Source organism: Triplophysa dalaica, chromosome 5 (genome assembly GCF_015846415.1).
Source record: "Triplophysa dalaica isolate WHDGS20190420 chromosome 5, ASM1584641v1, whole genome shotgun sequence".
In the NCBI taxonomy this organism is placed as follows: domain Eukaryota; kingdom Metazoa; phylum Chordata; class Actinopteri; order Cypriniformes; family Nemacheilidae; genus Triplophysa; species Triplophysa dalaica.
Window position 1 is genome coordinate 4,292,309 of NC_079546.1, and position 27,903 is coordinate 4,320,211.

The 27,903-nt window shown below is 40.7% G+C and overlaps 1 protein-coding gene across 10 annotated transcripts in view; it reads left to right on the plus strand.

Moving 5' to 3' along the window:
- The window catches only part of flncb (filamin C, gamma b (actin binding protein 280)), a 40,130-nt gene extending 21,337 nt beyond the window's left edge, over nt 1–18,793 (plus strand). For 2 of the 10 annotated variants that reach the window (XM_056747670.1, XM_056747674.1), the window contains 40 exons: nt 57–183; nt 263–399; nt 485–678; nt 769–882; nt 1,051–1,194; nt 1,461–1,584; nt 2,132–2,292; nt 2,438–2,528; nt 2,618–2,787; nt 2,895–3,012; nt 3,153–3,415; nt 5,502–6,099; nt 6,178–6,351; nt 6,450–6,612; nt 6,909–7,069; nt 7,225–7,392; nt 7,504–7,627; nt 7,781–7,937; nt 8,064–8,180; nt 8,742–8,931; nt 9,042–9,065; nt 9,229–9,476; nt 9,843–9,935; nt 10,273–10,372; nt 10,547–10,687; nt 10,757–10,885; nt 10,977–11,150; nt 11,654–11,815; nt 12,493–12,696; nt 12,809–12,961; nt 13,049–13,171; nt 13,438–13,683; nt 13,976–14,245; nt 14,392–14,529; nt 14,650–14,765; nt 15,353–15,485; nt 15,658–15,834; nt 15,919–16,137; nt 16,732–16,938; nt 17,539–18,793. In XM_056747670.1, coding sequence (XP_056603648.1) covers nt 57–183; nt 263–399; nt 485–678; nt 769–882; nt 1,051–1,194; nt 1,461–1,584; nt 2,132–2,292; nt 2,438–2,528; nt 2,618–2,787; nt 2,895–3,012; nt 3,153–3,415; nt 5,502–6,099; nt 6,178–6,351; nt 6,450–6,612; nt 6,909–7,069; nt 7,225–7,392; nt 7,504–7,627; nt 7,781–7,937; nt 8,064–8,180; nt 8,742–8,931; nt 9,042–9,065; nt 9,229–9,476; nt 9,843–9,935; nt 10,273–10,372; nt 10,547–10,687; nt 10,757–10,885; nt 10,977–11,150; nt 11,654–11,815; nt 12,493–12,696; nt 12,809–12,961; nt 13,049–13,171; nt 13,438–13,683; nt 13,976–14,245; nt 14,392–14,529; nt 14,650–14,765; nt 15,353–15,485; nt 15,658–15,834; nt 15,919–16,137; nt 16,732–16,938; nt 17,539–17,726 — 6,740 coding nt within the window. In that variant the 3' untranslated portion in view covers nt 17,727–18,793. The remainder of the gene's footprint in view (nt 1–56; nt 184–262; nt 400–484; nt 679–768; nt 883–1,050; nt 1,195–1,460; nt 1,585–2,131; nt 2,293–2,437; nt 2,529–2,617; nt 2,788–2,894; nt 3,013–3,152; nt 3,416–5,501; nt 6,100–6,177; nt 6,352–6,449; nt 6,613–6,908; nt 7,070–7,224; nt 7,393–7,503; nt 7,628–7,780; nt 7,938–8,063; nt 8,181–8,741; nt 8,932–9,041; nt 9,066–9,228; nt 9,477–9,842; nt 9,936–10,272; nt 10,373–10,546; nt 10,688–10,756; nt 10,886–10,976; nt 11,151–11,653; nt 11,816–12,492; nt 12,697–12,808; nt 12,962–13,048; nt 13,172–13,437; nt 13,684–13,975; nt 14,246–14,391; nt 14,530–14,649; nt 14,766–15,352; nt 15,486–15,657; nt 15,835–15,918; nt 16,138–16,731; nt 16,939–17,538) is intronic. The other 8 variants (XM_056747672.1, XM_056747676.1, XM_056747675.1 and 5 more) reach the window with 6 other exon arrangements.
- The last annotated feature ends 9,110 nt before the right edge of the window (nt 18,794–27,903 follow it).

The following is a 27,903-nucleotide window of genomic DNA, read 5'->3' on the forward strand; positions in this document are numbered from 1 at the left end:
CGTGATGTTAGTCTGGATTACATTATATTGGTGTATTTTTAAATGTGTTTCAAAAGGAGGTGGGGATGAGCCTGTGAAGGTTCAGGAGGAGGGAGATGGCGTGTATGAATGTGACTACTACCCAATTTTCCCTGGAAAGTACATCATTACTATTACATGGGGTGGGCACGCCATTCCTCGCAGGTAAGGGCGTTTATTCCTCAAGCTTGATTTTTGTAGTGAGAGATTTCACTTCTGATGTGCGTTTCGTTTGTCTCTGCAGCCCATTCGAGGTTACCATCAGTGAGGAAGCAGGACCTCAGAAGGTGAGGGCATGGGGTCCTGGCCTGGAGACCGGCATGGTTGGCAAATCCGCTGACTTTGTTGTTGAGGCCATTGGCACGGAGGTCGGAACTTTAGGCAAGTCTTCCTTTATAAATATCTCCTGAATTAAAAAATATATTAAAAAAATAGCACTTCCATTGTTACATCTGTGTGCATGCAGGTTTTTCCATCGAGGGCCCATCGCAGGCTAAGATCGAATGCGACGACAAAGGTGATGGATCGTGTGATGTTCTCTACTGGCCCACCGAGCCGGGCGACTACGCTGTCCATGTCATTTGTGATGATGAAGATATCAAGGACAGCCCCTTTATGGCCCACATTCTTCCTGCAGGCCATGACGTCTTCCCTGAGAAGGTTTGCCCAATGACTATCTACTAATAATTTGCGTAATGAATTCAGGAATGATAAAGGACAGCAATGACAAAAACTCATGTTCATTTGCAGGTCAAGTGCTATGGCCCTGGACTGGAGCCAACCGGATGCATCGTAAACAAACCTGCCAAGTTTACAATCGATGCTTGTGGAGCCGGTAGAGGACATTTACAGATTTATGCACAGGTATATTTTTCTATTTGTTTAAACACAAATAGTGTTCATGAGACTGAGAAGGTTGTTGAATCATGTCTCAGATGGTTTGTTGTACTTCAAATGCAAGAACTAATGAAAAGAACAGCTGTGATGTTTTTTCTCCATATGTTTTATTTTTTCTTCCATTTTTCAATGTAGGACTCTGAAGGTTTCCCCATCGACATCCAGATCACAGATAACGGTGACAGCACATATTTTTGCGTCTATATTCCCACCAAGCCCATCAAACACACCATTATCATCACCTGGGGAGAGGTCAACGTTTCCAACAGTCCATTCAGGGTGAGGGCTTGATGTCTACAGGCTCAGTTTTAAACTTCTGTTTGACAAAAAGGTTATATTTTGGACCTGAAACAACATCGGTCTTTCACTGAAGGTTTATGACACAGCTTTTCCAGTATTGGATTAAACACTCTGCTTTTACAAGACTGTGTTAGATCATAGATTCCGAATTGGATCATGGCACTACAAGAACCGTTATTGTGCATGAAAACCTTTCTACCTCCTTTTTTTTTAAATATAAAACGATGGAGTTTCTCATTTCTCAGGTGACCATTGGAGAAGGTAGTCACCCGGAGAACGTGAAGGTGCATGGACCAGGTGTGGAGAAGACCGGCTTGAAGGCCAATGAACCCACCTACTTTACTGTGGATTGCAGCGAGGCTGGACAAGGTATGAGAAACCATTTGATACTATACTTAAAGGATAGTTCACCCAAAAAGGAAAATTCTGTCATGATTTCCTCACCCTCAGGTTGTTCCAGACCTGTATACATTTTTTTGTTTGCTGAACACAAAGAAAGATATTTGGAAGAATGTCAGCAACCAGATCTCATCCCCATTGACTCCCATAGTATTTATTTTCCCGACTATGGTAATAAATTGAGGTGATATCTGTTTGGTAACTGACATTCTTCCAAATATCTTTCTTTGTGTTTAGCAAGAACTAAGAAATTTATACAGGTTTGGAACCACCCTATTTTGGGTTAGCTGTCCCTTTAACAATTTGTGAAATATTGACATTTTTATTGTTTACATACCTGTATAAACATACAAGCAGTTTCCTGAGAAAGTATTTGTAAACTTTCAAACAAAGTATTTTAACGCATTATAGAATAAATTAACAATAAGAAAAATGATCAGACACATTAGATGGATTTTTTCTTTATTCCTGTTCTTTTATCTCTCCCATATGAATGCAATCTCTTCTGACTCTTCAGGAGATGTTAGCATTGGGATTAAGTGTGCTCCCGGTGTGGTGGGATCCGCTGAAGCAGACATCAATTTTGACATTATAAAAAACGACAACGACACATTTACAGTAAAATACACGCCCCCTGGACCCGGACGCTACACCATCATGGTGCTGTTTGCCGATCAGGTCAGTCTCAGTCTGTCAGTGTCTCTGAGGTGCTGTACAATTCCAGCGACAGTAAATTGAACTACAGTGATTGTAAAATACTACCTGATTTACAGAAATTATATATTAGTTGTTGAGAAATGTCTGCTTTGTTTAAAATGAACAGGAAATTCCCATCAGCCCCTTCCGTATCAAAGTCGACCCATCCCACGATGCTAATAAAGTGAAGGCAGAGGGTCCCGGTCTCAACAAAACAGGTCCGTTTCCTTTTTCGTGATTGAAATGATAAAAAAACATCAGGTGAGGTCTTCTCAATTCAAATGTTTGACGTATGTCAATGTGACAGGCGTGGAAGTGGGCAAGCCGACACACTTCAACATCTACACTAAAGGCGCGGGCAAGGCCACCCCTGAGGTTCAGTTTACCGCAGCGGGGAAAGGAGAAGCCGTCAGTGACTTTGAGATCATCGATAACCACGACTACTCCTTCACTGTGCGTTACACGGCGTTACAGCAGGTGAGATGCTCCAGCAATCCAGGAAATACACCAAGATGTCACATGGTATTACAATAATATAAATAACATCGTTAATAAGTTGGTAAAACATTTTTTTTGTGATACAGGGTAACTTTAGCATAAATGTTTGCCACGGTGGTGACCCCATCCCCAAAAGCCCTTTTACCATCACTGTTGCTCCACCTTTGGATCTCAACAAGGTCAAAGTTCAAGGACTAAACAACAGTAAGTCTATGGGAAACTTTTATTAAGTTGAATCTTGTAAGCTGTGTTCGGGGTTGAATAGTTGAACTGTTGAGCACATTGCATTGTGGGATACTATATACAAGTCATTGAATGCTGATACATTTATTGTGTGTCATAAGAAGTGGACGTAGGGAAAGATGAGGAATTCACTGTCAACACGCGCGGCGCTGGAGGTCAAGGAAAGGTGGACGTCAAGATTACCTCACCCTCCCGCCGACCAATACCATGCAAGGTGGAATCTGGAGCGGCCAATGAGGTGCACTCTGTTAAGTACATCCCCCCGGAGGAGGGTTCTTACAAAATAGACATCACCTATGATGCAAACCCTGTGCCAGGAAGTCCCTTCACTGTGGAGGGGGTGATGCCTCCTGATCCCTCAAAGGTACTAGGCAAAAAAATAAAGGAGAATGTGATTCATTTGTTTATGATTCATTGGCTTATTCAGTCATTATTGTCATGGTTACTGTTATCGGTTTGGTTGGAGAACATTGGTTGAGAAAACCGAGTCATTCATGCATATTACACTTAAAGCTAAAGGGTATTTCCAGCTGGATGGGGTGGATAAAACGCTCCTTATGAGGAGAAGAATAGAACGTGTTTAGGGAGTTACCAAAGAAACTGGGAGTGCGGTCTGTACCTCACAAATCGGATTCAGAGATCTTCAGAAGTTTATGAGCCACTAAGTAGTGTCAGAATGTTCAAACTAAACTCAACCCAGATTTTGTCAAACAATATTTCTTAGTTCTTTTACGCAAGAACATTTCTGTTTGTATTTCAAGCAAGCTAGATGTTCTCTCGGTCTTGTCTCAGTTGTATTGTTTTAGACCTGTAAAGCTGTGCGTTTTCTTTCCTTCTGATACTTATTGCATTTATATTCCTCAAAACCAGGAGGGTAAATTTCAAAGAACAATGTCCGAGTCACATTTCATCACAAAAAATTACTGCACGCCTTTAAAGGGTTTTTAATGGGTACAATAAATCATGATTTGCCCGGAACCTTGTTCTGTCTCACTGATTCAGATTAAGTGCAGATTTGTGTATGTATGCATGCATGCATGTGTGTGTGTGTGCATCAGATGAATCTGTGAGAGAGGCTGTTCCTGTGCTCGCCAGTGTTGAATCGCTCCTTTCTGTGAAGCTGATGCTTCAGTTTGTATATTAGTTCATTCCCTGGAGAAGCTTAAGGCAAACACAAAAGGACATTTAACCATTGTAGGAAGCAGTTACTGGACGCTTAGTGTTTAAATATTACTTCATGGAGGGGTGAACTCAAGGATAGTGGCCAAACAAGGTGCTTCATGCACATCTGGAATGACTTGATGTCACCGGGCAAGGGTTACACTGTGAATGATTAAAGTTTAGCCTTTTTTATATTAGCAGATCAGATAGGGATCTCTGACCATAAACGGATACGGATGATCAACGCCCTTCAACTTTGACTTTTTATCGCATTACTTTTTAAAACATGTTCACAAAACACAAAATAGAAGTCGCATTATTAAATAATTGAAAATGAGGGCGCAGTCTGTTACATATTGAGAATGCTTTTAATAATGCAATGGTCTGGCATTGTTTTGGTCCAGCAGTCATTCTGCTTTCCACGTGTACATGTGTTTATGAGAAGGCATATCTGTGTGTGAGCCACAGCTCTCTTAAATATTATAAATATATATATATTTTAATTTAAAATCAAAGTCTTTTTATCTGATTTGCTTTGCGAGGTTGTTAACCTTTTAAGGATTCTGAAATAAAATGGAAAAAGTGATTTAGACAACAAACCTGGAACCATAGTTAAAGAAAACTAAAACATTTCTGCCATAAATAAGGTCAATTATAGGCCTACATATTAAGTCTTAATGTTATGAATAAATAATATTTTTAAACTTAAACTACACATATATAAGAAATGTTGCCTCAGAGATGAACAGAAATAGGTTTAGGCAATAAAATAGGTTGAGGCAATAAATTATAAACGAGAAAAATTTAACAAAAATAAAAATTAAATATATATATTAATATTGAAATAAATAAATAAAAGCACATAACAAAATTGCTAAAAATTCAACTTCAATTAATATAAAAAATAAAATAAAGAAACAACATAAATAGAAAATATAACATTCAAGAATATTAAAAACTACATTGAAAATAAAAATAATAAAAAACTTGGAACTACTGTATAGCTGTACTGTTTATTATAAAGCTTTATAGTTGATTTTCAACCAATCAAAATCAAGAATTCAGCAATGCCAGTATGACATTATACAACAATATTATACAAAGCAAATATACTGGGAATATATATACAGATAGGAAGATGAGATGCATCACTTATTAAAAATTAATATGGTAATTTGCAAAAAAATTGCTGTAGGGACAGATGTCCAAAGAACCAATTAACTTTTTAATAGTTGGTTGCAGATTTATTGTTGGTTAGGTTCTTATTATTGTCATGTCTTCTTTTCAAGGTACGGGCCTATGGTCCTGGTCTGAAGGGCGGCATTGTGGGTAAGCCCGCTCCGTTTGCCATTGACACCAAAGGTGCAGGTACTGGTGGTCTCGGGTTGACGGTGGAAGGCCCGTGCGAGGCCAAAATCGAGTGCCAGGACAACGGAGACGGTTCTTGCTCTGTGTCCTATCTGCCCACTGAGCCTGGCGAGTACTCCATCAACATCCTATTCGCTGATGCCCACATTCCCGGTTCCCCCTTCAAAGCAATGGTGCAGTCTGTCTTCGATCCCAGCAAAGTCACTGCCAGCGGCCCAGGCTTGGAGAGAGGAAAGGTGGATGAAGCGGCATCGTTCACGGTGGATTGCTCCAAAGCAGGGGAGGCAGAGCTTACCATCGAGATTATTTCAGATTCAGGAACGCAGGCGGAGGTCCACGTCCAGAACAACGGCGACGGGACGTATTCCATCACCTACATCCCTCCTTTCCATGGAATGTACACCATCACCATTAAATACGGCGGACACGCTGTGCCAAAGTTCCCAGCAAGGGTGCAAGTTGATCCAGCTCTCGATACAAGTGGAATCACAGTCTACGGTCCAGGAGTGGAACCCAGAGGTGAGAGAAAAATGTACAATATTGTGAATATACTGTTGGCAAAATTTTGAGTTGAGTTAAATCTGGTGTGCGTTCCAGGTGTTCTCCGAGAGGTCACAACACACTTTGCCGTTGACACCCGGGTTCACAACAAGATGGGAGGCAACCACATCAAAGTTCGTATTATTAACCCATCAGGTGCCAACACTGATGCATACATCACAGACAAAGGGGACGGTACATATAGAGTGGAGTATACAGCATATGAGGACGGTAAGTCATCCAATACAAATAAATAACAAACTTTCTTGTCTGTTTTTTGTCGGTTTATATTTGTAGATTGAATGCTGTTGTTTTTTGTGTATATACAGGTGTGCATCTCATAGAGGTGCTGTATGACGATGTGCCGGTTCCCAAGAGTCCGTTTAAGGTGACTGTAACCGAAGGCTGTGACCCCAGCCGTGTACGTGCGTACGGTCCTGGTCTGGAAGAAGGTCTGGTTAACAAACCTAACCGCTTCACCGTGGAGACCAGGTATGAATTACAGATCAGCGATCTTATAGAGCGTTCCCACCAAACGCGACTTCCGCGCGTGAAATTCACTTCACAACATACGCACATTCGCGTCATGGGAGGGACTGCTGCCAGGTGGCTCCAGTCTTGAATATATGAATAGCTCAAATTGAGCAAAGAGCGTTTTTGACAACTTACCAGATTGTTCGACCTCATCACTTACTTTCTTCCAAGCAATATCCTTTTTATTCCTGTTTCGGTAAAAGTAAGATGTATCGTACAGGTCCGGATATCCACATGTATTTTATTTCTTTTAGGGGTGCTGGTACAGGTGGACTTGGTTTGGCCATCGAGGGTCCATCAGAAGCTAAAATGTCCTGTAAAGATAACAAAGATGGAAGCTGTAGCGTGGAGTATATTCCGTTCACTCCTGGGGAATATGACGTCAACATTACTTTTGGAGGCCTGCCAATTCCGGGTATGATGTCATTTCCTACAGCGTAACAGTTTTTTTTAGTCAATCTAACTTTAATGTCGTTTTGAAGGATTTTGGGTGTGTGTCAATGTCTGAAGATTGCATTAAGTCTAAGCAGGTTGTTTTCAATCTTTCTTAATTTTAAACTTTTTTTTAAGGGAGTCCGTTCAGGGTGCCAGTGAGGGAGTTGGTGGACCCCAGTATGGTGAAATGTTCTGGTCCGGGCTTGGGCAATGGAGTGAGAGCCCACGTTCCTCAAACCTTCAATGTGGACTGTAGCAAAGCCGGGCTCGCTCAGCTGGAGGTTCTGCTGTATGGACCCACAGGTGGATAGTGAAACACAGAATCACAAATGTAGACACTATATATGTACAGTACCATGAGTATATTACTGTCGTCTTTACTAGATGACAAACTGTTTCAATCTTTCTAATAAGGAATGACAGAACCGGTAGATATCACAGACAACGGTGACGGCACACACAAAGTGACGTACACTCCTGCCAAAGATGGACCCTACAGTGTGTGTGTCAAGTATGCAGACCAAGAAGTGCCGCGCAGGTGAGAATCACACTTTTAAAAGTAATATTATGACTTTGTGAAAAACTATAAAAAAAAAATATGGCTTGGTCTAAAAGGCATAAGCTGTTTTAACAGCTGGACATGTGATGCATGCAAATTTAAGATGAGTGACATTCGTCTCCTTTTCTTCAGTCCATTTAAGATCAAGGTGTTGCCTGCTCACGATGCCAGTAAAGTTCGTGCCAGCGGTCCCGGTCTGAACGCATCCGGCGTGCCCGCCAGCCTGCCTGTGGAGTTTACCATCGACGCCCGTGACGCAGGGGAGGGGCTTCTTACCGTACAGATACTGGTGGGTGACATCACCACAACCCCGTCAGGACTCTTCTAAAAAACAAAAATTAGGTGACCCTTGATGTTCACAAATACTTAACGCCCTCCCACCCTCCCTCTGACCCCTCCCCTGCTGTTGCTGTAGGATCCGGATGGGTGCAGGCAAGAGGCCTCTGTGTATGTGGAGGACTGGGGTAGGAGGGTGTGGGAGAACCACATTGTAAAGGGCACCATCCCCTTCCATATTCTTAGAAAAGGATGTGTAAGACGGCCCCTTTTTTTGCCGTCCCTTTGTTGTTATATCTCACCGTGTCTGATGTCGCTTCCCATCCACCCCCCCTTCTATCAGACTTGGGCACTTGAGTGCTTACGGTCTGTCCCCTTGCTGTTGTAAACTTAGATGCAGGTTCTAGCGCCAAGCCCTTGATAATCTAATTAAAGGAGAGAAACTTCACTCAGATCAAAAGTGGTGTTCAAAAACTGCATTCAAAAGCATCTTCATGCACAAAAGTGGTTTTGGATGTGAGAGTGAAAGCTTCTCCCAGGCTGCCCCTCCTAAACCTTTTAGGGGACCTCACACCCTTAACTGGTCTATTGGTCTCTGTGGACTTACCTGTCATTTAGATTTAATACATGTGGGTTTTCACTACATGACTAACAGTTTGCTATACAGTCTGAATATAATTGATTGTTTTGGTGCAGTAGGAACGGCATAACAAACTATTTTTTTTATCAAATGGATCCAAAATCAGTGTCGAGGGTTAGACACATGCACATTTATGCATTGACTCACTTTTCAACAACAATTCTTTCTTTTTTACAGGACCCAGAAGGAAAGCCAAAGAAGGCCAATATTCGTGATAACAGAGATGGAACGTACACCGTGTCCTATGTACCAGATATGACGGGACGCTACACTATTACAATCAAATACGGAGGAGATGAGATCCCTTACTCCCCCTACCGCATCCACGCACTGCCTACAGGAGATGCCAGCAAATGTCTGGTGACAGGTGAGTTACACAAGACTTCACAGTCCATTTTAGAGCAGTTAGTGTTTTCTTCAACTTCTTATGCACGACTTTGGCAGTCATGAAGGTCATTGTTTTTATTTGTTTTTCAGTGTCTATTGGGGGACATGGACTAGGTAAGTTTTTTGAAACCATGATCTTTATTTATATTTTTTTGTTTTACTGTATGTATGTTCAATTTAGCTAAAATAGTAAAGCTGATAATGGTGTAAAGCTTTACATCTGATAATACAATGTGTGCGTTGGCTTCACCTGTGATCGAATTTGTGACTTTGTCAGGTTCAGGACTTGGACCCACTATTCAGATCAGAGAGGAGACGGTTATCACCGTGGATGCAAAGGCCGCGGGGAAGGGAAAGGTCACCTGCAAGGTGTCAACCCCAGATGGGGCGGAGCTTGACGTGGATGTGGTGGAGAACTCAGATGGAACCTTTGATATCTACTATACCGCTCCTGAACCCGGAAAATACGTCATCACCATCCGCTTCGGAGGAGAGCACATTCCCAACAGTCCCTTCCACGTAGTGGTGAGCATCTTCTTTCTCTATGCATTTTGGGTAGTGATTGTTGCATAGTATAAAATAGCTAAAAATGTTTTGCGTATGTTACTACTAAATATATTTTTAACACAAAAGATTCAAGGTTTCATTTTCAAGGATTGTTCTCAAATATAACTTTTATTTTAAAGGAATAAATTGTGTCAATATTTACTCTCATATCTTTCAGTAATTCATTTTTTGTAAGAACTTACAATTAAAAGCAAATTTTAATTTTTGAGTGAACTAATCCTTCAACCAAGCAATTCAATTCTTGTTCTGGGAGTGGAATTGAATTAGGAGCATGGAGATGTGTGTAGTGTGAACCCCTAACCATGTGACCACCTCCCTCTCCAGGCATCTGATACCATCCCTATAATCGAGGAACCTTGTGATAAACTACAGTTACAGCAGCCCTACGCCCCCTACCAGGGTTACACCCCTCAATGGGTACACACCGCCCTTAGTCATCAAATACCATCCTAAACGCTCTCTGCTTCATTTCATCAATCTTTTCTCCATTTCCCATGAGCTTTTGTGCTGACAAACAGCTAGCTGAGCGATCATGCATTTGCCAAGCTGATGAATACATTTTTACATCCATTTGATTGGCTGAAAGCTCATTTCATCCACAAAGCTTTTTATCTGTTGCAGATCAATCGCCGTTTTCCTTAATTCAACGCATAATCACATCCACTAACTTTTGCATGCATTTGATGCACTACATTTGCCTGTTGTTCGTAACTAGCAAAACAGTGATGCTTACTGTAAATTTCTTCTCCTCCAGGCCACAGAGGAGCCAGTTAATGCGGTGGACAACATGGAGCAAATGCTCCGCCCCTTTAATCTGGTCATTCCATTTACAGTGCAGAAGGGGGAGATTACAGGTTTTAACACTTATAAAAATGAGATATTAATCATTATTATTTTGCTCTTATTGAGGATAGAGATAAAAATGCTTTTTAAGTTGTAGACATGAACATCACTCATGTGGGTTATTGAGGAGAGATGTACTATTATAGTATTTGTGAACTCCCAAGCAACCTCTTGTCTTGTTCCAGGTGAGGTGCGCATGCCCTCCGGTAAGTCTGCTCGTCCCCACATCACCGATAACAAGGACGGAACGGTGACAGTCAAATACGCCCCCACTGAGAAAGGCCTTCATGAGATGGACGTTAAATATGATGGGAACCATATACCAGGTAGTAAAACACTGCCTTAATGAAATGTTTGAATAAAACAGGAAGTAACATACTTTTTTCTCACTACAGGAAGTCCACTGCAGTTCTATGTGGATGCCATTAACAGCGGGCATGTGAATGCATACGGGGCCGGTCTGAGTCACGGCATGGTCAACAAACCCGCCGTCTTCACAATCATCACTAAAGATGCAGGAGAAGGTAAAAGGCTGAACCTGACAGCATCTCATGCTTGCAAGCAAGTTAGACAGGGTGGGACTATTGAACTATGCATTTTCTCGTCTCTTCTCAGGCGGTCTGTCTTTGGCAGTGGAGGGCCCCTCGAAGGCAGAGATCAGTTGTAAGGATAATAAAGATGGCACCTGCACTGTGTCCTACCTGCCAACCGCCCCAGGAGACTATAACATAATCGTCAAGTTTGATGACAAGCACATCGCTGGAAGCCCCTTTACAGCCAAGATCACAGGTATGTGGTGCATGTAAGAGGGAGAGAGGGAGAGAGAAGGAGGGAGAGAGAGAGAGGTGGAGCAAGAATGAAGGGGCAAAGTTTTGTCTCTCTAAAAAGTCTCTGAATCACAAAATTAGTAGATGTGTGTTTATGAATGCCTGTAAATGTGAATGAGTGTTAAATGTGTGTGTGTTTTAACACCTGGTGAAGTTAACCTCAAAACCGCAGGTGTGCAGCGCTGCTAAATCAGGCATTTTCATTTTTTTAGTAACAGGAAGTACCTGTTTCCCCTCTCATTCACTCTCACTTATTTGGCACTGCACTATGTGCAATAGCACAGGGGTTGCACCAAGCAAGTTTATTTTTATCACTTTATTTTTTTACTTTATTTTTATTATGTTTAATAGTAAATATCATTAGTTTTATCATCACAATAAGCTTCACAAGGCTCAAATTTCTTTAAAATGTAAATACAGTTTTCTTTAATTTATTTCACATTTCTTTAACACCTGTTGTTAAAGGTGACGATTCCATGAGGACATCTCAGCTGAATGTTGGCACGGCCACAGACGTTTCTCTAAAGATCACAGAGACGGATCTGAGCTCTTTGAGCGCGACTATCAGAGCCCCGTCGGGCAATGAAGAGCCCTGCCTGCTGAAGAGACTGCCAAACCGCCACATCGGTGAGTGACACGGGCCAACACAATGAAACCAGAACTCGCTCACTGTATAGACGGTTTCAAAGTGACAACATAAACAAACATTACTGCTCATGGAGCGTTTATGGGAAACCAAGAAGCGTTACTTGGCTAAACTTGTCTCTACAATATTTTGAATTCTGTATTTGGACTAAAAGTCTTTAAACAAAATTAGAAAAAAATTTTTTGGCACAGTATATTTTCTATACCTGACATAGAGGTATATAACCAATTTCAAGAGTTTAGGGTTAAACAAGGGAAGACAAGACGGAAGTGTTTGGAAAACAATTTGAGAGCTTTTCCAACTCTGTTTGGTGGTTTAGAATTGCACATTTTGCAAAACTATGTTTTGCTGATAATGCATTGATTAAAGCACTTTTAAAAACTAAAAGAATTGGTTTGAGGACACAAAAAGTCTTTATGAGGTTTTTCAAAACAAAAATGTTTCAAACCCTGAAACTTTTTGGATGAAGTGATGCTCGTGTTTCTCCAGCTAGCTGGAGACTAAGAGCTCCTTCCTGCGATTTCAAAGGGAATTGACTATCAGCTCTCAAAAGGCTTTTGATGTAAAGCCAAACCCTCGCAGCCTTTCTGTTTTTTGTTAGATAAAAAAAAAGAAAAAAGTAATTCAGACCATGGGAATATTCTTTATTTGCTCTTAGGAATATCCTTTACCCCTAAAGAAGTGGGCGAGCATGTGGTCAGCGTGAAGAAAAGCGGAAAACACGTAACCAACAGCCCCTTTAAGATCATGGTGGGCCAGTCGGAGATCGGAGACGCCAGTAAGGTGAAGGTGTTTGGGAAAGGTCTTATTGAAGGACACACTTTCGAAGTGGCCGAGTTCATCGTGGACACCAGGAGTGCAGGTGAATAAACTTCTGTCATATAGAGCGTCCACCATTAAGTGAAATAATGTTGCGTTCTGGTGAATTCAAAGGTGACTTAAGTTAAGCATCTTGGTTCTTGTTCACACATTAGGTTATGGAGGTCTGGGTCTGTCCATCGAGGGACCCAGCAAAGTTGACATCAACTGTTCGGATGTGGAAGACGGAACGTGCAAAGTGACCTACTGCCCAACCGAGCCTGGAACCTACATCATCAACATCAAATTTGCAGACCAACATGTGCCAGGTACGTCGCTGACCTCGAAATGTACATCAGTGACATCAAAAAGTCCTTCTGAGTTAGACGGCTCTTTAATTTTATATTATTCAACAGGAAGTCCATTTACGGTGAAGGTTCAAGGTGAGGGACGAATGAAGGAGAGCATCACTAGAAGGAGACAGGCGCCCTCTATCGCCACAGTGGGCAGCACATGTGACCTCAACCTTAAGATTCCAGGTGAGGAGTGTTCCTTAACATGACCGAGAGGGTAGTGTGAGGAAAACAGAAGGTCATGGCTTTGGAGAGGTCAAGATATTGTCTCCCTCTCTTTCTACCTGACTCTCACCAGCTTTCACTGTTACACGTGTCACTTCCTGTCTCTTGATTCGGAAAGAAGAAAGATAGAAAGCCTCCATTTCCTGTTTCCCCTTAATCATCACTTCCTTTCTTCCTTCTCTTCTCTTCTTTCCTTTTCCTCATTCTTTGGGGGTTCCCGACTGTAGGGAACTGGTTTCAGATGGTATCAGCCCAGGAGCGGCACACTCGAACCTTCACCCGCAGCAGTCACACATACACGCGCACGGAGCGCACCGAGATCAGCAAGACCCGTGCGGGAGAGACCAAACGCGAGGTGCGGGTGGAGGAGAGCACCCAGGTGGGGGGCGACCCCTTCAGAGATGTTTTCGGGGGATTCCTGGGCAGAGAGACGCTGGGCCCTTTCAGCGGCGTCCAGGCCCGACAATCAGAGGGTGTGTGTGTGTGCGATACTTGCAATACTGTGGGTTGTCTGGGATGATGCCACGGTATGTCTCTGGGGTTTTCATTGGGAGCGAGCGCAGCTTTTTCATTACTAACATTTACGACAGGAGAGCCGAGCTGGAAAATCTGAGCTGTGCAGCCAGTCCAGCCAAAAACACAGAATTTATAGAAGAAATGTGAAATGCCTTGTATGACTCTCCTCTCTCTCTTTCCTCTTTTCACTTCTGACTGTCTCTCTTTCTTATTTGCTTGTCTTCCTCCTTTCACTCTCTTCTCTCTCAGGTGAGTCAGGTACTCAGGAAATGACGGCACAGGTGACAAGTCCCAGCGGTAAGATGGAGGACGCTGAGATCATTGAGGGAGAGGACAGCACTTACAGCGTGCGTTTCGTGCCTAATGAAATGGGGCCCCACACCGTCAACGTCAAATACAGGGGCCAACATGTTCCCGGAAGCCCTTTCCAGTTTACAGTGGGACCGCTGGGAGAGGGAGGAGCCCACAAGGTTCGAGCTGGTGGTACTGGACTGGACAGGGGAGTGGCAGGAGTTCCTGGTAAGAAACAGGAATTTAGGGAACATTTATAAGTTTTTAAAAGAACAGTTCACCAAAAACGCCAATTTCAGTACTCTATGCTTTAGTGTGCTATAGTACATAAACTGTAAGTGTTATAAATAATGACATATTTGTGTGATGTTTAGCTGAGTTCAGCATCTGGACGCGTGAGGCTGGTGCTGGCGGTTTGTCCATAGCTGTGGAAGGGCCCAGCAAAGCCGAAATTTCCTTCGAGGACCGTAAGGACGGGTCCTGCGGGGTGGCCTACGTGGTACAGGAACCCGGTAAGACCAGTGGATGCTAATTCCAGCTTCCAAAGGGGATTGTTTTATAAATAATTTACAAATATAATCTAACCCAGTACACATTCGGTTTTGTTGACATGATCATATGTTTAACACCAGGCGACTATGAGGTGTCAATCAAATTTAATGACGAGCACATCCCAGACAGCCCCTTCATTGTACCTATTGCATCACTGTCAGACGACGCCCGGCTGCTCACCGTGACCAGCCTGCAAGTGAGTGATTTCACATCAAACACACAAATACACACACACACACACATACAGGAATAGTGATTCTATGGGTTCAGGGACTCCTTGAATACCGATGGCAGCTTCTTTATCAACAGACTCTGAGAGCGTGTAAGTGCACTTGACAGAGCAGGGTTCTCACAGTTTATCATCAGACGAGACAAGCCTACCCTCACACTTTTTCTCACAGAAAGAAGAATATGCTTTGAGTATTGGCAGATATCTTTTATGTCTGCCATTGTGATTATTGAGTGCTGTGTTTTGTCTTGTAAGCTGTTTTTAGGGGACTTTTCTTGGCAAGACTGATATTTCAAAAACAGTGTGTTTTATCTAGCCTTGCTACAATGACAAAATGGCAAAAACAAAACACTAAACCTTGTCATATATTCACTGCTGAAAGCAATTCGCAACCTCACCACTAGATGCCACTAAATTTCATACACTGGACCTTTAAAAGGCAAGAGATGGATAAAGAAAGGAAATTAATAAGATGACACAGAATTTATGTCTAAAAATGACAAACATGCACACATATAAGTAAAGATCACACTCATGTATGTTTGTCTGTGCAGGAAATGGGTCTCAAGGTGAATCAAGAAGCCTCGTTCGCAGTGCAGCTGAATGGAGCGAGAGGAGCGATTGATGCTAAGGTACACACAACCTCTGGAGCTGTGGAGGAGTGTTACATCACTGAATTAGACAACGGTAAGCCTACAGACGGGGTTGGAGTTCATAATGTATGCAATGTCTCCAAGTTAAGATCCAAGATCAGCTTTGTCCTGTGTGTTAATCCACGATTCCCTTGACTTCACATAATAAAAATGGAATCTATAAACTTTCCAATTCCTCATTTAGTTCTATATTTTGTGTTGTGCAGATAAACATGCAATACGCTTTATTCCACGGGAGAACGGTGTCCACTCCATCGATGTCCGTTTTAACGGAAGCCACATCCCAGGGAGCCCATTCAAGATCCGTGTTGGAGAACCCGGCCAAGCTGGAGATCCTGGAATGGTGACTGCTTTCGGGCCTGGTTTGGAAGGAGGAACTACAGGTATGTGAGCACTGTTATGCTGTGCATTAGGTGACATTAAGATTGCCATAAACAAGTGTTGAGAATCATCTTTTGTTACCACAGGCGTTCCCTCAGACTTTATCGTGAACACATGTAACGCTGGGTCAGGTGCTCTTTCTGTCACAATTGATGGCCCATCGAAGGTAAAGATGGATTGTCAGGAGTGTCCAGAGGGGTATAAGGTCACATACACGCCCATGGCTCCCGGCAGCTACCTCATCTCCATCAAATACGGAGGACCACAGCATATTGTGGGCAGCCCGTTTAAAGCCAAAGTCTCAGGTGAGGGGTCACACACAACATAGCTCGACTGTACAAAGCAAACGATAAATAAAGGCGATTTTTGTTGCGTAAAGTCATAAATCGCAGTGACTAGACAAGCTTAATGTGGTTTATAGCTCCAATGCTAAAATGGGAAAACATGATTATGAGATTATATGATTAGACTGGATTTTAATGCAAAATGCTGGAGTGGATTTGACACATAAATAAGATTATGAAAAATATAGAGATTTATGAAACAGTGTATATGAGATTGAGAGGATAAACTTCATGTGTAAATTAAGTATTTATGCAAATACATTTTTATTTGGTGGGTGGAATGTTCCCCTTCCTAAAATTTCCCAGTGTAATATACATAAATACATTAAAAAAACGTATATTTATTTCAATAAAGACGCACAGTTATAATGAGATTTTTTATTAATATGTATTATTTTTAATAATTTATATTAATATTATATCAAATATTAACATTAATTATTTTAATAACATATATTTCATTGTATATATTAATATTTATTATATTATATTTAATATTAATATTAATTATTTTTTATATTTTTTTAATTTAATATTTTAATATTACTTCTGCAGGTGCACGTCTGTCTGGCGGACACTCTCTGCACGAGACATCCTCAGTGCTGGTTGAGACCGTCACAAAATCATCCTCAGTGGCTGGATCTTTCTCCTCTCTGCCCAAATTCTCATCTGATGCCAGTAAAGTGGTCTTGAGGGGGGCTGGTCTCTCCAAAGCCTTCATCGATCAGAAGAACACCTTCACAGTCGACTGCAGTAAAGCAGGTACAATAACACACAAACACATTCAGACGCAGAAACATTAAAAGACCATTTCAAATTTTCAATTAATCAGCATTTCTATGCGTGTTGTGGTCCTTCAAGTCCAGTGTCTGTTGAATTTCAATGAAAAAAACACCAAACCTCAGGAGTGACAAAGTCATCCAACATTAATGTGAAAGACTGACAGCATGACAAGACAAATGAAAAGTGTGATAAAACTTGAGGTTATCACATAAAAAATATTGTTTAACTTTTCCCCCCAAAAAATGTATAAATGTTAATGTTGTATTGCTTAAAAGTGAATATGAACTTGTTTTCTTTGCAGTATTTGAGGTCTGAAAAACTACAGAGCATCTTTTCTGTAATTTAAAACGTTTCTCCAATTTTTAGTTTTATTTAAAATTTGGGAGAAATATTATTAGTTGTTCAGAGGATAAAACAATAATTACAATTTTACCTAAACACAAACACATAAATAGTAAGTTCAGAACAACTGATAATGGTTTTTGAAATGATCTATTCATTTTTTCCGCAGATGCATAAATGTTAATGTAAATAAATTTTAAATACAAATGAATAATTGGTTTTATTTTCAACTCATAGGGACGAACATGTTGATGGTAGGAGTGCACGGGCCAAAAACTCCATGTGAGGAAGTGTATGTCAAACACATGGGCAACAGAATGTACAATGTCACATACACGGTGAAGGAGAAAGGAGACTACATACTGATAGTCAAGTGGGGAGAAGAGATGGTGCCCGGAAGTCCTTTCCATGTCACAGTGCCTTGAATAAACTGGTTGGACCTGCCTCGCTATGGAAAGACTCTATTGTTAGTCCCGGAAGAAACGGGACTCACCGACAATGTCACGTGCCTGACCTTTTGATGATAAATTCACTCGCTGCTTTCACAAGCAATCAGGACCTCTCGTTTGATATCGGCATGATCATGTGCCAGTTGTCTTCCGTATGTGCATATACGCTTTACCCAAAGTGACTCTAAGTGTGTTTACATGTGCAATATGACGCTGATATGTAAAAAAATCAACTACATAAAAAACAAGCCAATGCAAAAAAATAGTCTGGGATATGCCCACAAATTCAATAATATAGGTGTTTTCAGATGACAAAACTCACGTGTGCCAATCAATATTTGCATTTATCACCTTTGCTTGATAATACACTGTTGAGTTACCAAGCATAACCGGTGAACGATCATGCATGTAAGCACACTTATTATGTGTTCATTTCACACACTCGGTTATGTACCCAAACTTATTTTGTATTACGTCGTTTTTTTGAAGTTACTGAATGTTTGAAGGAAGTGAAGTGAATGATGAATCGTGTTTGCACAGCCCAGCAGTTATATTGAACAGAGAAGTGAATAAGGATGCTACATGTTACATTAAATCAACCTTGTTATGAGTGAGGTTACTGTCCGGACCATTTGCAGACATAATTTATCAGCTCAATTATTTAATCTTTTTTATCTGTTGTTAAAACTGGTCTTATTTTTATGATGCAATAACACAATTTGTCTCTTAAACACTAAAAGAGTCTGGATCAGGTCTGGAGCCAGGCTTAGTTCAAATTAGAGATATTTTAAGCTCACACTGGGTCTGAACTGGTCGCAAGTTGTGTGATTTGGTTAGATGAGATTTTTGTACCAAGCGGCGTAGCAAAAGCCGTTAAGCATGTGAATGTTTGAAAACCCACCGTTTTTACAGTGACACAATGTTTAAGAGCGATTTTATATGTACGGATTTAAAATAGAAATGTATGAAGAGACTAATTGTTTGATATTTTAACCTGCTGTTTGATAAAACTGTGCTGGCATATTAAAGTTTTAATTGCTACATTTGATGTGTGTTTGTTCTGTTCTGTTTATTAATGTAATCTTCCTTTTTTAGTTTACTTAAGACACTTATACATATCTATTAAGTTTATCAAATACATGTAATACACTGAAGTATTTTGGAATAATATGTCTGTGTGGTTTGTTGTAGTAATTTCATTCACAGGCACTAGAGGGCAATCTCACACAATGTCAGTACCCAGGTGTTGCTGAGGTGCCTTAATGAGAAATAAGAGGTTGCAGGTTTAATCAATTGACGTTTCCTCAAGGAGAAGGTTCAACAGGTCAGTGTTTGAAAGACACCATTGATTTCTATTTAAAATAGCAGTATTTTGTTTATTTCCCAGATAGGCTTAGATCTATGCTCTTAAAGTAATTAAGTGTAAAATGAGCATTTTCTGTAACGTATGAATTATAGCTATCTGATTATTTGTCAAATATAAATGTAGTGCCTCTCTAAACAAGTGATGAAACACCTCTGTATGCTGTGGAGAGTGATGCTACAGAAATGATGAGAATGGCATTCCTTGCTGGAAATTCCCCAGGCTTGACCTGAGACACAATCAGCTTTAAAGAATTGCACTCTTGCAGTGCCCAAAGTGTTGCAGTTAAAACTCATTTTGTCCTTGTTACTGTGTATGCTTTGGGACCAATTCTTCATCTAGTTGCTTCTTTTAAAGGTATCACAACCAAGAGAGGACATCTTGAGTTTTTTACAAGCGTGTACACAAGAGTAAAAGAGTCTGACTGGTATTAAATACCCATGTATTCTTTCTTTTGCAAAAGCAAAAAAGTTTTCCAGTTTTTGTTCATGTCTGTTTGTGCGGTTTTAATATGCCAAGATGACATTATCACTACACCGACTGCATTCCAGTTTAATTACCACCATAAAAAATCCACAACCTTTATTTTTCATCCTTTATTGTCTTTGTACCTCTTGACTTCATAACACATTCTGTGCTCTTCAAATTTAATGAGTTCACGTCAGGCTCATTATTTTGCCAGCAAATGGCAACAATATTTTGTTGTTACGTTTAAATTTAGTATATATATTCTCATCTTCTGTCACAGTTTCAGGATTAAATGACGTCAGTTCAGTAGTCCCATAATTTGGTTCCATTACACTGCATTTATTTCTGAGTAATGTTTTTAAACCACAGGTTAAGGCTACTTATAGCCCTTTATAAAGCAACATTTCACACGCGTTTATAAAATGAACCCCTTTGTGTCAGGTGTTTTCACACCGATCCTACGTCAAAAGTGCAATTGTGTTGAAACCGTCAACACCCAACGTCAAATGCGCAGCAATCTGTGGTTACCTCAACAGTAGAAGCTATTCACGTAGTTTATCGTGGTAGAGAAAAATAAAAGGTTGAGTGTGACGTCACAACAGTTAAATTGATTGAAGATTAAAAAATCCTCTTTGTTTTAACCTCAAAAGCATCTGTAAAAGGTTCACAAAGCGACGTTCACCGTTCACAAACGTTCCGCAACAGGTCGCTTGCCGAGCGCGAGCTGAAGTCCTTTATTATGTAAACACGTAACGGTGTTTGCAAATGTTGCCGGAAAATAACTAAGATCAATTAACTAAACAGGTGAACAGTTTAAACGGGGTTATACATAAAACAACACAGGATTATGTTTAACGATACCTTGTGTTTGTAATTTAGTGTAATTGCGTCAATTGTGCTTTTTCAGTGAACGCTACCAAAAAACCCGTTTAAGCTTGTTGCTAACGTTAGCTGTGTTTTCAAACATGGTGTTGGTTGGTTAAAACTGGACATATAAACATATTTTAACAACCTTCAAGTAACACGCTATCTTAATAGCCTGTCCACAGTGTGAAAGCCGTAATAATGATAATTCTGCACTTTGCAGGTGCAGAAATGACTCTGAAGTGGGGTACAGGATGATTACTTTGGGGAAAGAGGAAACCACAAGTCATCGGCTTCATCAGCTGCGGTCACACTGGGTTGCGTAAGGTCTATTTCTGTCTGTTTGTTCTGTGCCTGCCCAAAAACGCACCCCTGTCAGATTAAGCACCCCTTTCAAAAACACGCTGTCTGATTGGCTAATTCTAACCCGTCCCTTAACACCTAATCCTCACCCATACCATTGTGGGGATGAAGGGGTGAAAAATCTAGTGTTTATGGGCTTTATTACCAACAGGATATAATGGTGTGTTATCCCAGATAGCAAAGGTCATTGATTTAAAGTCGAATGAATCGATGCTTTATTGGCTATTTCCAACATTGATTCAACCTTTAATCAATTATCTTTGCAATCAACATCCCATCACCAGAGCCCAACACATGATCAATGACCCTAAACCCAGAACCTGTTGTAGCTTACCATTGTAAACAAAATCTGTGAGAGTTTCTGTCTGTACCTGTATACACCCATACACCCGTCACTCTTGTAGGTTCCTGGATGTCTCAGCCTCACCTCAGAACTTCCTCTTCAAAAGCGTATTAATCACTCCTGTCTTTTTGTCCCCAGGCCCAGCCTCCAGGAATTTCTAGATATGGCCCATCTTAATGACACAGCGAGTATGGCAAAAACCTAATAGATTTCTGGCCATTTGTAATGAGAATGTAAATGGCAACGTCGGCGGTGTGATTTTGAAAATCAAGCTGCGTATTTCTAACACAGACACGGTGGAGTCGTTCAGACTGATTTCTAATTATAGTGATAGCGGAGAAAGGAACAGAAGGGAAACGCTATTTAATGGGAGAGGGGACATTTTAACACCTGGTGTGTGTGTGTGGAACAATCACGTTGCGATGTGAGCGTCCTTGCACATGTGGATGGAGGTATAGCAGGGCACGCTGTCCTTCCTTTGACTGTGTTTGATCAAGCGGCTGTGACGCAAGTGAGCCGCCAAGTCTGAATGATAGACAGGTTGATAAATAGATTGTTTTGGAATAACAAAGTATGGATCTCAGGCGAGCAGTGCTAATCTTTCTGTGTGTGTTTGTGGTTATTTTGGCAGCACTTGTTATGGTGGGTTTCGAGCTTGATGCTTGGAGTGTTTCCTCACTATTGCCCAGGAGTCATGGCAACGCTGTTTAATGGAAGGGATTGGTTGTCTTATCAGGAAACGCAATCTGCTGAGTTTACTGGCAGAAGGGACAGATTGTGGGCACGATGGGAAATTTCCATCACCTGCTTTTGCACTTACTGCTCGCCGCACATCTAAATTCGAAAGCGAGAGAGATAAACACCCTTCGGCGAGGCTAATTAATTCATACATGTGCCTCGCACACTTTTTTTTAATCATAAATGTATATAAGTACATACACACGCATTCAAATGAATGTGTAGACATGCATGGAAAGCTCACTTTAGCCTTGTATCACATTGTTTCAGTCGCATAACCAAGAAGCATGCCGAAACCTTGCCTGGAGTCATATCCAGCCTTGTCCATGCTAATGGAAAATATACTAGCTTCAATTTTTCTCCATGAATCATGAATAGGAGCTTCAATTGATACTCTGCGAGGAATGCAATTTTGTAGCAGGAGGAGGAGGGTAAATTATTAAGAAGACCCTATGATACAGCATGCCAATATATTAGGCTGGAGGGTGTATATTGTTTGATGTGCAGCGACAGGTCTTTAACCAAGTCTGTTAGACTTTAAACATGCATGCGTGTTATGCAAACATATATATTCATGATAAGAACATGTGCTTTTTGTGGATGTGTGCGTTTTAATGTGGAAGGTGAGTGTTGACACTGGAACTCGGTTGGGTGCAGTTGTAGACTTTGTCCACTTGAGGGCAGCAGAGACTATATGAATTCATAGTGTAATCGCAAGGAACATTAGTTAAGTCTGTAATACATGATGATGATAAATGATTAAGTGAGGACTGTTCTACAGTATAACTGTTTGATTTATAGGTTTTACGTAGTCTTTGGACACTTGAGGATGTTTTTAAATTATTTTTAAGCGTCTCCTGTCAACGTATAACAATAGTTGAGCATTGCAGGAAAATTCTATGTATATATATTTTTAGAAATAACATAAATAGTCAGTTATTTTAAGCTTCATAGGACAATGATGAGGTCAGATAATCACTGGTTGTAAAGGGATACTTCTCCTAAAAATGAAAGTGTACTTGCACTCTTGTCGTTTCAAACCAGTATGTTTTTCAAAAGAAGATATTTTGAAGAATGTTGGTAATCGAACAACGGCGGTAGCCATTTACTTGCATTGGTTTAGTGTTCACTGAAGCAAAGTCTTTTAGAGAATGACTTTAGCCGATATTTTTCCTGTTGGTATCATTTTGTGATGATGCTCTCAGACGATGATCAACCCTCTGACCATCTGGGCAGCAACTAAACGGACCACTGCAGTCTACCCACTAACCAACCGGCTATCTCTCCTCTGTCCCTCTGATCATCATACCGTGATTTCAGGAACTGTTTTTGAAAACTCGCCAACCTACGGGAGAAAAATTACCCAGCGTTCAGAACTTTAAATGGATTCTAATGGGCGCGTCATTTGCACTCTCTTGCTTTTGTTGCTTTTGTATGTGTATTATTAGGCTGAACTGATGATTTGCAATTAATACTATTCAGCGTAGGCAGGAAGGGGGTGGGAGGAGGGGGCTGTGGAAGGGAGGGAGAAGACTAGGGATAAAAATACTTCTCCTATTTTTATAAACCGGAATTCTAATATAGGCGGGATGACGCACCGGTCCAACCCATTAACAGACCGGAGGATCTGAGTATCACTTTTTATCTCCTGATTTCTTGTCATTTCTTATCATAGTTTTAAATATCAATGGCACACATCCACTTTATGGCAGTCATACCTCAGAGATGAAACACAAAGATTTCACACTTTATTTTCAAAATATAACACACAAATGTATTTTTCTCATTAACGTTTTCATCAATCTCTTTCTCTGACATCAAATTTAGCTTGTTTGATATTTCCATAAGTCTCTTTCTCTCTAACTGTTTATTGAATTGAATTCTTTATTGTCATTGTGTTTGTATAAAACCAAGGAAATTTCAAATGTGCTTTTGCACAAAGATGCAAACATCAGAAACAGTACTTCTAAAACAATAATTACATATATAAATATTTCAGATGCACACATTTTAATAAGTTAACAATAGATACTTCAACATCATACCAATGCAAAGCATGGAAGCAAGCAATAAGTGTAGGTACAAAGTCCAAGTTCCTAAACCATCTGATAAATATCTTACCTGCCTGATTCATAGCATCCATGTCCTTAGTATAAAACTTCCTCATCCTTGAGGTGTGGGCATAAAAAGTCGTATAACGCCTACCAGACGGAAGCAATTCAAACATGAAATGACATGGGTGTGTGGAGTCCTTGCAGATGATGATCGCTTTTGCAAAGCAGTGTGATTTATAGATGTCCTCTAATTTTGGCAATTCAACCCCAATTTTCTTCTGAGCTCGCAGAACTACCCTTTAGAGTGCATTCGTCTCACTAAATGTACAGCTAGAAAACCAAACAGAAATGCAGTATGTAAAGATGCTCTCTACAGAACACAGATAAAAGCTGATCAGCATCTGTTGAAGCAAGCATGCTTTCCTTAATGTCGTATGAAAAAACAGTCTCTGTTGTGCTTTCTCGTTGATTGCAGTAGTGTTTATGGACCGTGTATTATCCTCAGAAATGGAAGTTCCCAGGAACTTAAAGCTGGTCACTTTCTCCACTCCGTCCCCTCCCATTGATAAAATCCAGTTACGTAATGACGTCCTAGATCATGATGTTTTAGGGGAAAGCATTCTAGGAACGACAGTATTGAACGGAGAGCTAAAGTCAAAGAATTGCATTTTTGTGTATGTGTGACTTCTAGTTCACATTGTGAATCTCAGTGATTGCAAATTCATTTCGTCACCTGTCATCGGGCGGCTTGTATATCCAACACAAAGTGTAAGGAACACCTGGTTCTCATGTTTTTCTGCACGTATTTCTGTGTCTACAGTTTTCCTTTGTTGATGTGTTTCTAGTTGAAGCAGGTAGTTTGGGTGAAACGTATTTAAAAGGGTTGCACCACTTCAAAAAGCTTGTAACTTTTTTTTGTCTCCGATTTGTTACAAAGTTTCTTTTTGTAAGAAGAGGCATGGATGCATATTTTTCTGTTCATATAAAGCCTTTATTGGGTTAAAATTTAATTTCGAAGTGTAGGATAGGCTGTATTTTCCATTAAGACTTTATAGCATGTTGATGGTCTTAAACCTATCATTGAAATCCACAAAATAGTAAAAAATTCTAGACCCACAGTTGTGTTAAATGGTTAAAGATGTCAGTGGCTGTGTGTGTGAGTTTGGCTTCAGCTGCTGTTCAGATGTCAAAGTGTTTGTCCTTCTTTATGCATAAAGTACCCATGATGCATTATTCAAATAACTGAAGCGCCAACAAGCGTCTCATAACCATAAACAAACAGCTCTGTCCGCTTAAAGTAGCTGGAAAACAACCTACAGTATACGAGTCTTCTCTTCGCTTCTCTTAGGTTTCTCCAACTTTTAAGAATTAGCAGCCTGTATTAAGTCTACTTAGGCATAGACCGTTATCTTGCCTGGGAAAGGTGTGCTGCTGCTTCATTTTTGTGGATGAATTGGAATAGTTGAAGTATAGAAAAACTTAATATGAGAGTATGAAATATAAGAAATATGAAAAAGGCGCAATTCTCATAGAAAGCTTTTTACTGGGCAATCGTTTAAATACGCCTACAAGTGCAGGATGAGTCATCAGTATTAGTATGATAATGGAAACTGTATCCAAGTACCATTGACCTCCTTGTTTGAATGGCAGAACAGACTCTGTCGTTCTGTTCCTACAGTAGGTTCCTATCACCCTTTTCATGTGCATATCAGTCCGTTTGATCCACCAATCCTACTTTCCGTCGTATAGCATATTCAATTAACAAATGTGCGAAGCAATTATTGCTCAGTAATTAATTACTCCAGCGACTTGCTCAGGTTGAAACTGAGTAAATTGCTGTAATTCTTTAGTAATTTCTCTGTTTAATCGGGTGAATGTCTCATCGTCTCAAACCCTCCAGCGACCTCTAATTGGCCTAATGAAGAACCAATCTCAAATGGCATCACATTAGAAACATGTCGGTGTCACTCACCCGCTGTCTCGTGCACTCCTGATAGATGCCCGTCAGCTTAAAGCAACCCAAACATAATTCTACTTTCTGTAGATATGAACATACAGGAAGTTCATGAAGTGCAAGCATCTGGGGAATCTTTTTCTGAATCGTCTTAATTGTGGAGGAAAAATGTGATTTGTGATTCAGTATCAGACTTCAAACACATTATACTTTGTTTCCCGTGATCAATTTCTGTGTGAGTACACGTACAGAAACTCTGTATGTATAGCCAGGTATGTGTTGTCTGTGTTGGACAGTATTTTCCTGTGTCGTGTATGGATAGTCATAAATGCAAATGCATAATTATTATTATACATTGTAATGTGGAGGAGTTTATATCCCTCTGAATGGGTTTATTTTGCAGTGATAACCATCTGATTGTACATTACATTAAATATTGATTTGAATACACCGCATTCAAGAGAGAAAAAACAGTTTTTTATTTAAAGGCTTGTATAAAATCCTTAAGTAAATAATTGAACTTTTAGGGGTTCGGCGAACCAGCAGATTATAAATTCTTGCTTAAGGGTTCACAGTGTCCAGCTTGTTTCTTGTTTCTTGCATTGATACCTCGCTTGTTATTTCTCTCTCACTTTCTCTCCGCTCTATTTCTAGAGATGGCAGCTGATTACGTCTCATCTTCTCATCCCTTTGATGGTTGGGCCGTAATCACACTTAGGATGCCACGTGGACACATCATAGATCCATTGCTTCTCACCTGAGAAACACTCTTGTGTTGCAAAATCCCAGTATCCTCACAGCCAACAAACTTGAGCTTGTTCCCATTACATCCATGATGTAGTGCAGTCTGCCAGATGGTTGCCTGGTACATGTGCTGATTTAAGAGTAAGTGATGTCACACGCTGCTGACAGATGATGTCATCACGGTTGACGGGAGGGGTTTTTGTCAGGTGTGGTTTGCTGGGATTGACAGACCTGCATGGGACTAATGGGAATTTTAACCCCGATTGTCCTCTGGTCTGTTTGTGTATGTTTGGATGCCACATAATTACCTGCATGATGAATGTTTACCTTATTTTCTGACTGTATCGGTGTAGTTGTCACATGGGGTCCAAAAAATAGTAGTCTCATATCTCATGATAGCCCCAAAATATTTGGACACATGTAAGCATGAGCATAAACTTGTTTTTGTACGTTTGACAACCAGAGAGTCACTTTTGTTTTTTTGGAGACACTGTAAATACACACACACACACACACGTATACAAACTATAATTAGGAGTCCTGCAAGTCATTAAAATCGATTGGAGCGACTTTGTTGTTCTCTGAAACCTGTTTTGCCCCGCACGTACGCCCTCTTTTTTCCCAGCAGTGTCTCCGCGGGAGGGTTATAAGGAGTGATGGCGCGAGTGTCAGTGTGTAATTAGATGGAGGTCTGCTCGTCCTTTTCCGGGTGACACTAACTCACAGAGAGCCGCTCGGGCTGTTAATGAATGGCTTGCTGTTTGCGTACCGGGCTCGAGCGCTCGTCCTTGACCGGTTGAGAGCCCTCTCCTCTTTCATCGAGGACATTAGGGCTACTTGCAGATGACTGGGCGTTCTGTGTCTGGCCATGCATGCATGTACGTGTTTGTGAAAGCGCCAGGTGTTGAGGGAGGTCACTTTAGTTTAAAGCTTGATAAGGGGCTGAGCTGGACAGTTGTCTCAATAGTAAAGACTTATTAAGCTACTGGATTGATGAGATGACCTAAATGGTTTTTATACATGTCAGCCAGACATTGTTCTATGAAGGAAGCTAAATTGTGCATGAGATCTTGTGTTGTTTAATCAAAGGTTTGGCTACACAAAACCAGATATGTGTATGTGCCCCTTGTGTACAGTATTGGCATCTGCCGGCCCCAGCAAAAGCTGCAGGCACTTGGTGGTGCATCTGCCAGTCCTGCTTTCTCACTCCGTCTCTTTCTGTCTCTTACTTTCGATCAATTGGTTGACTTCTCAGTTTTAGA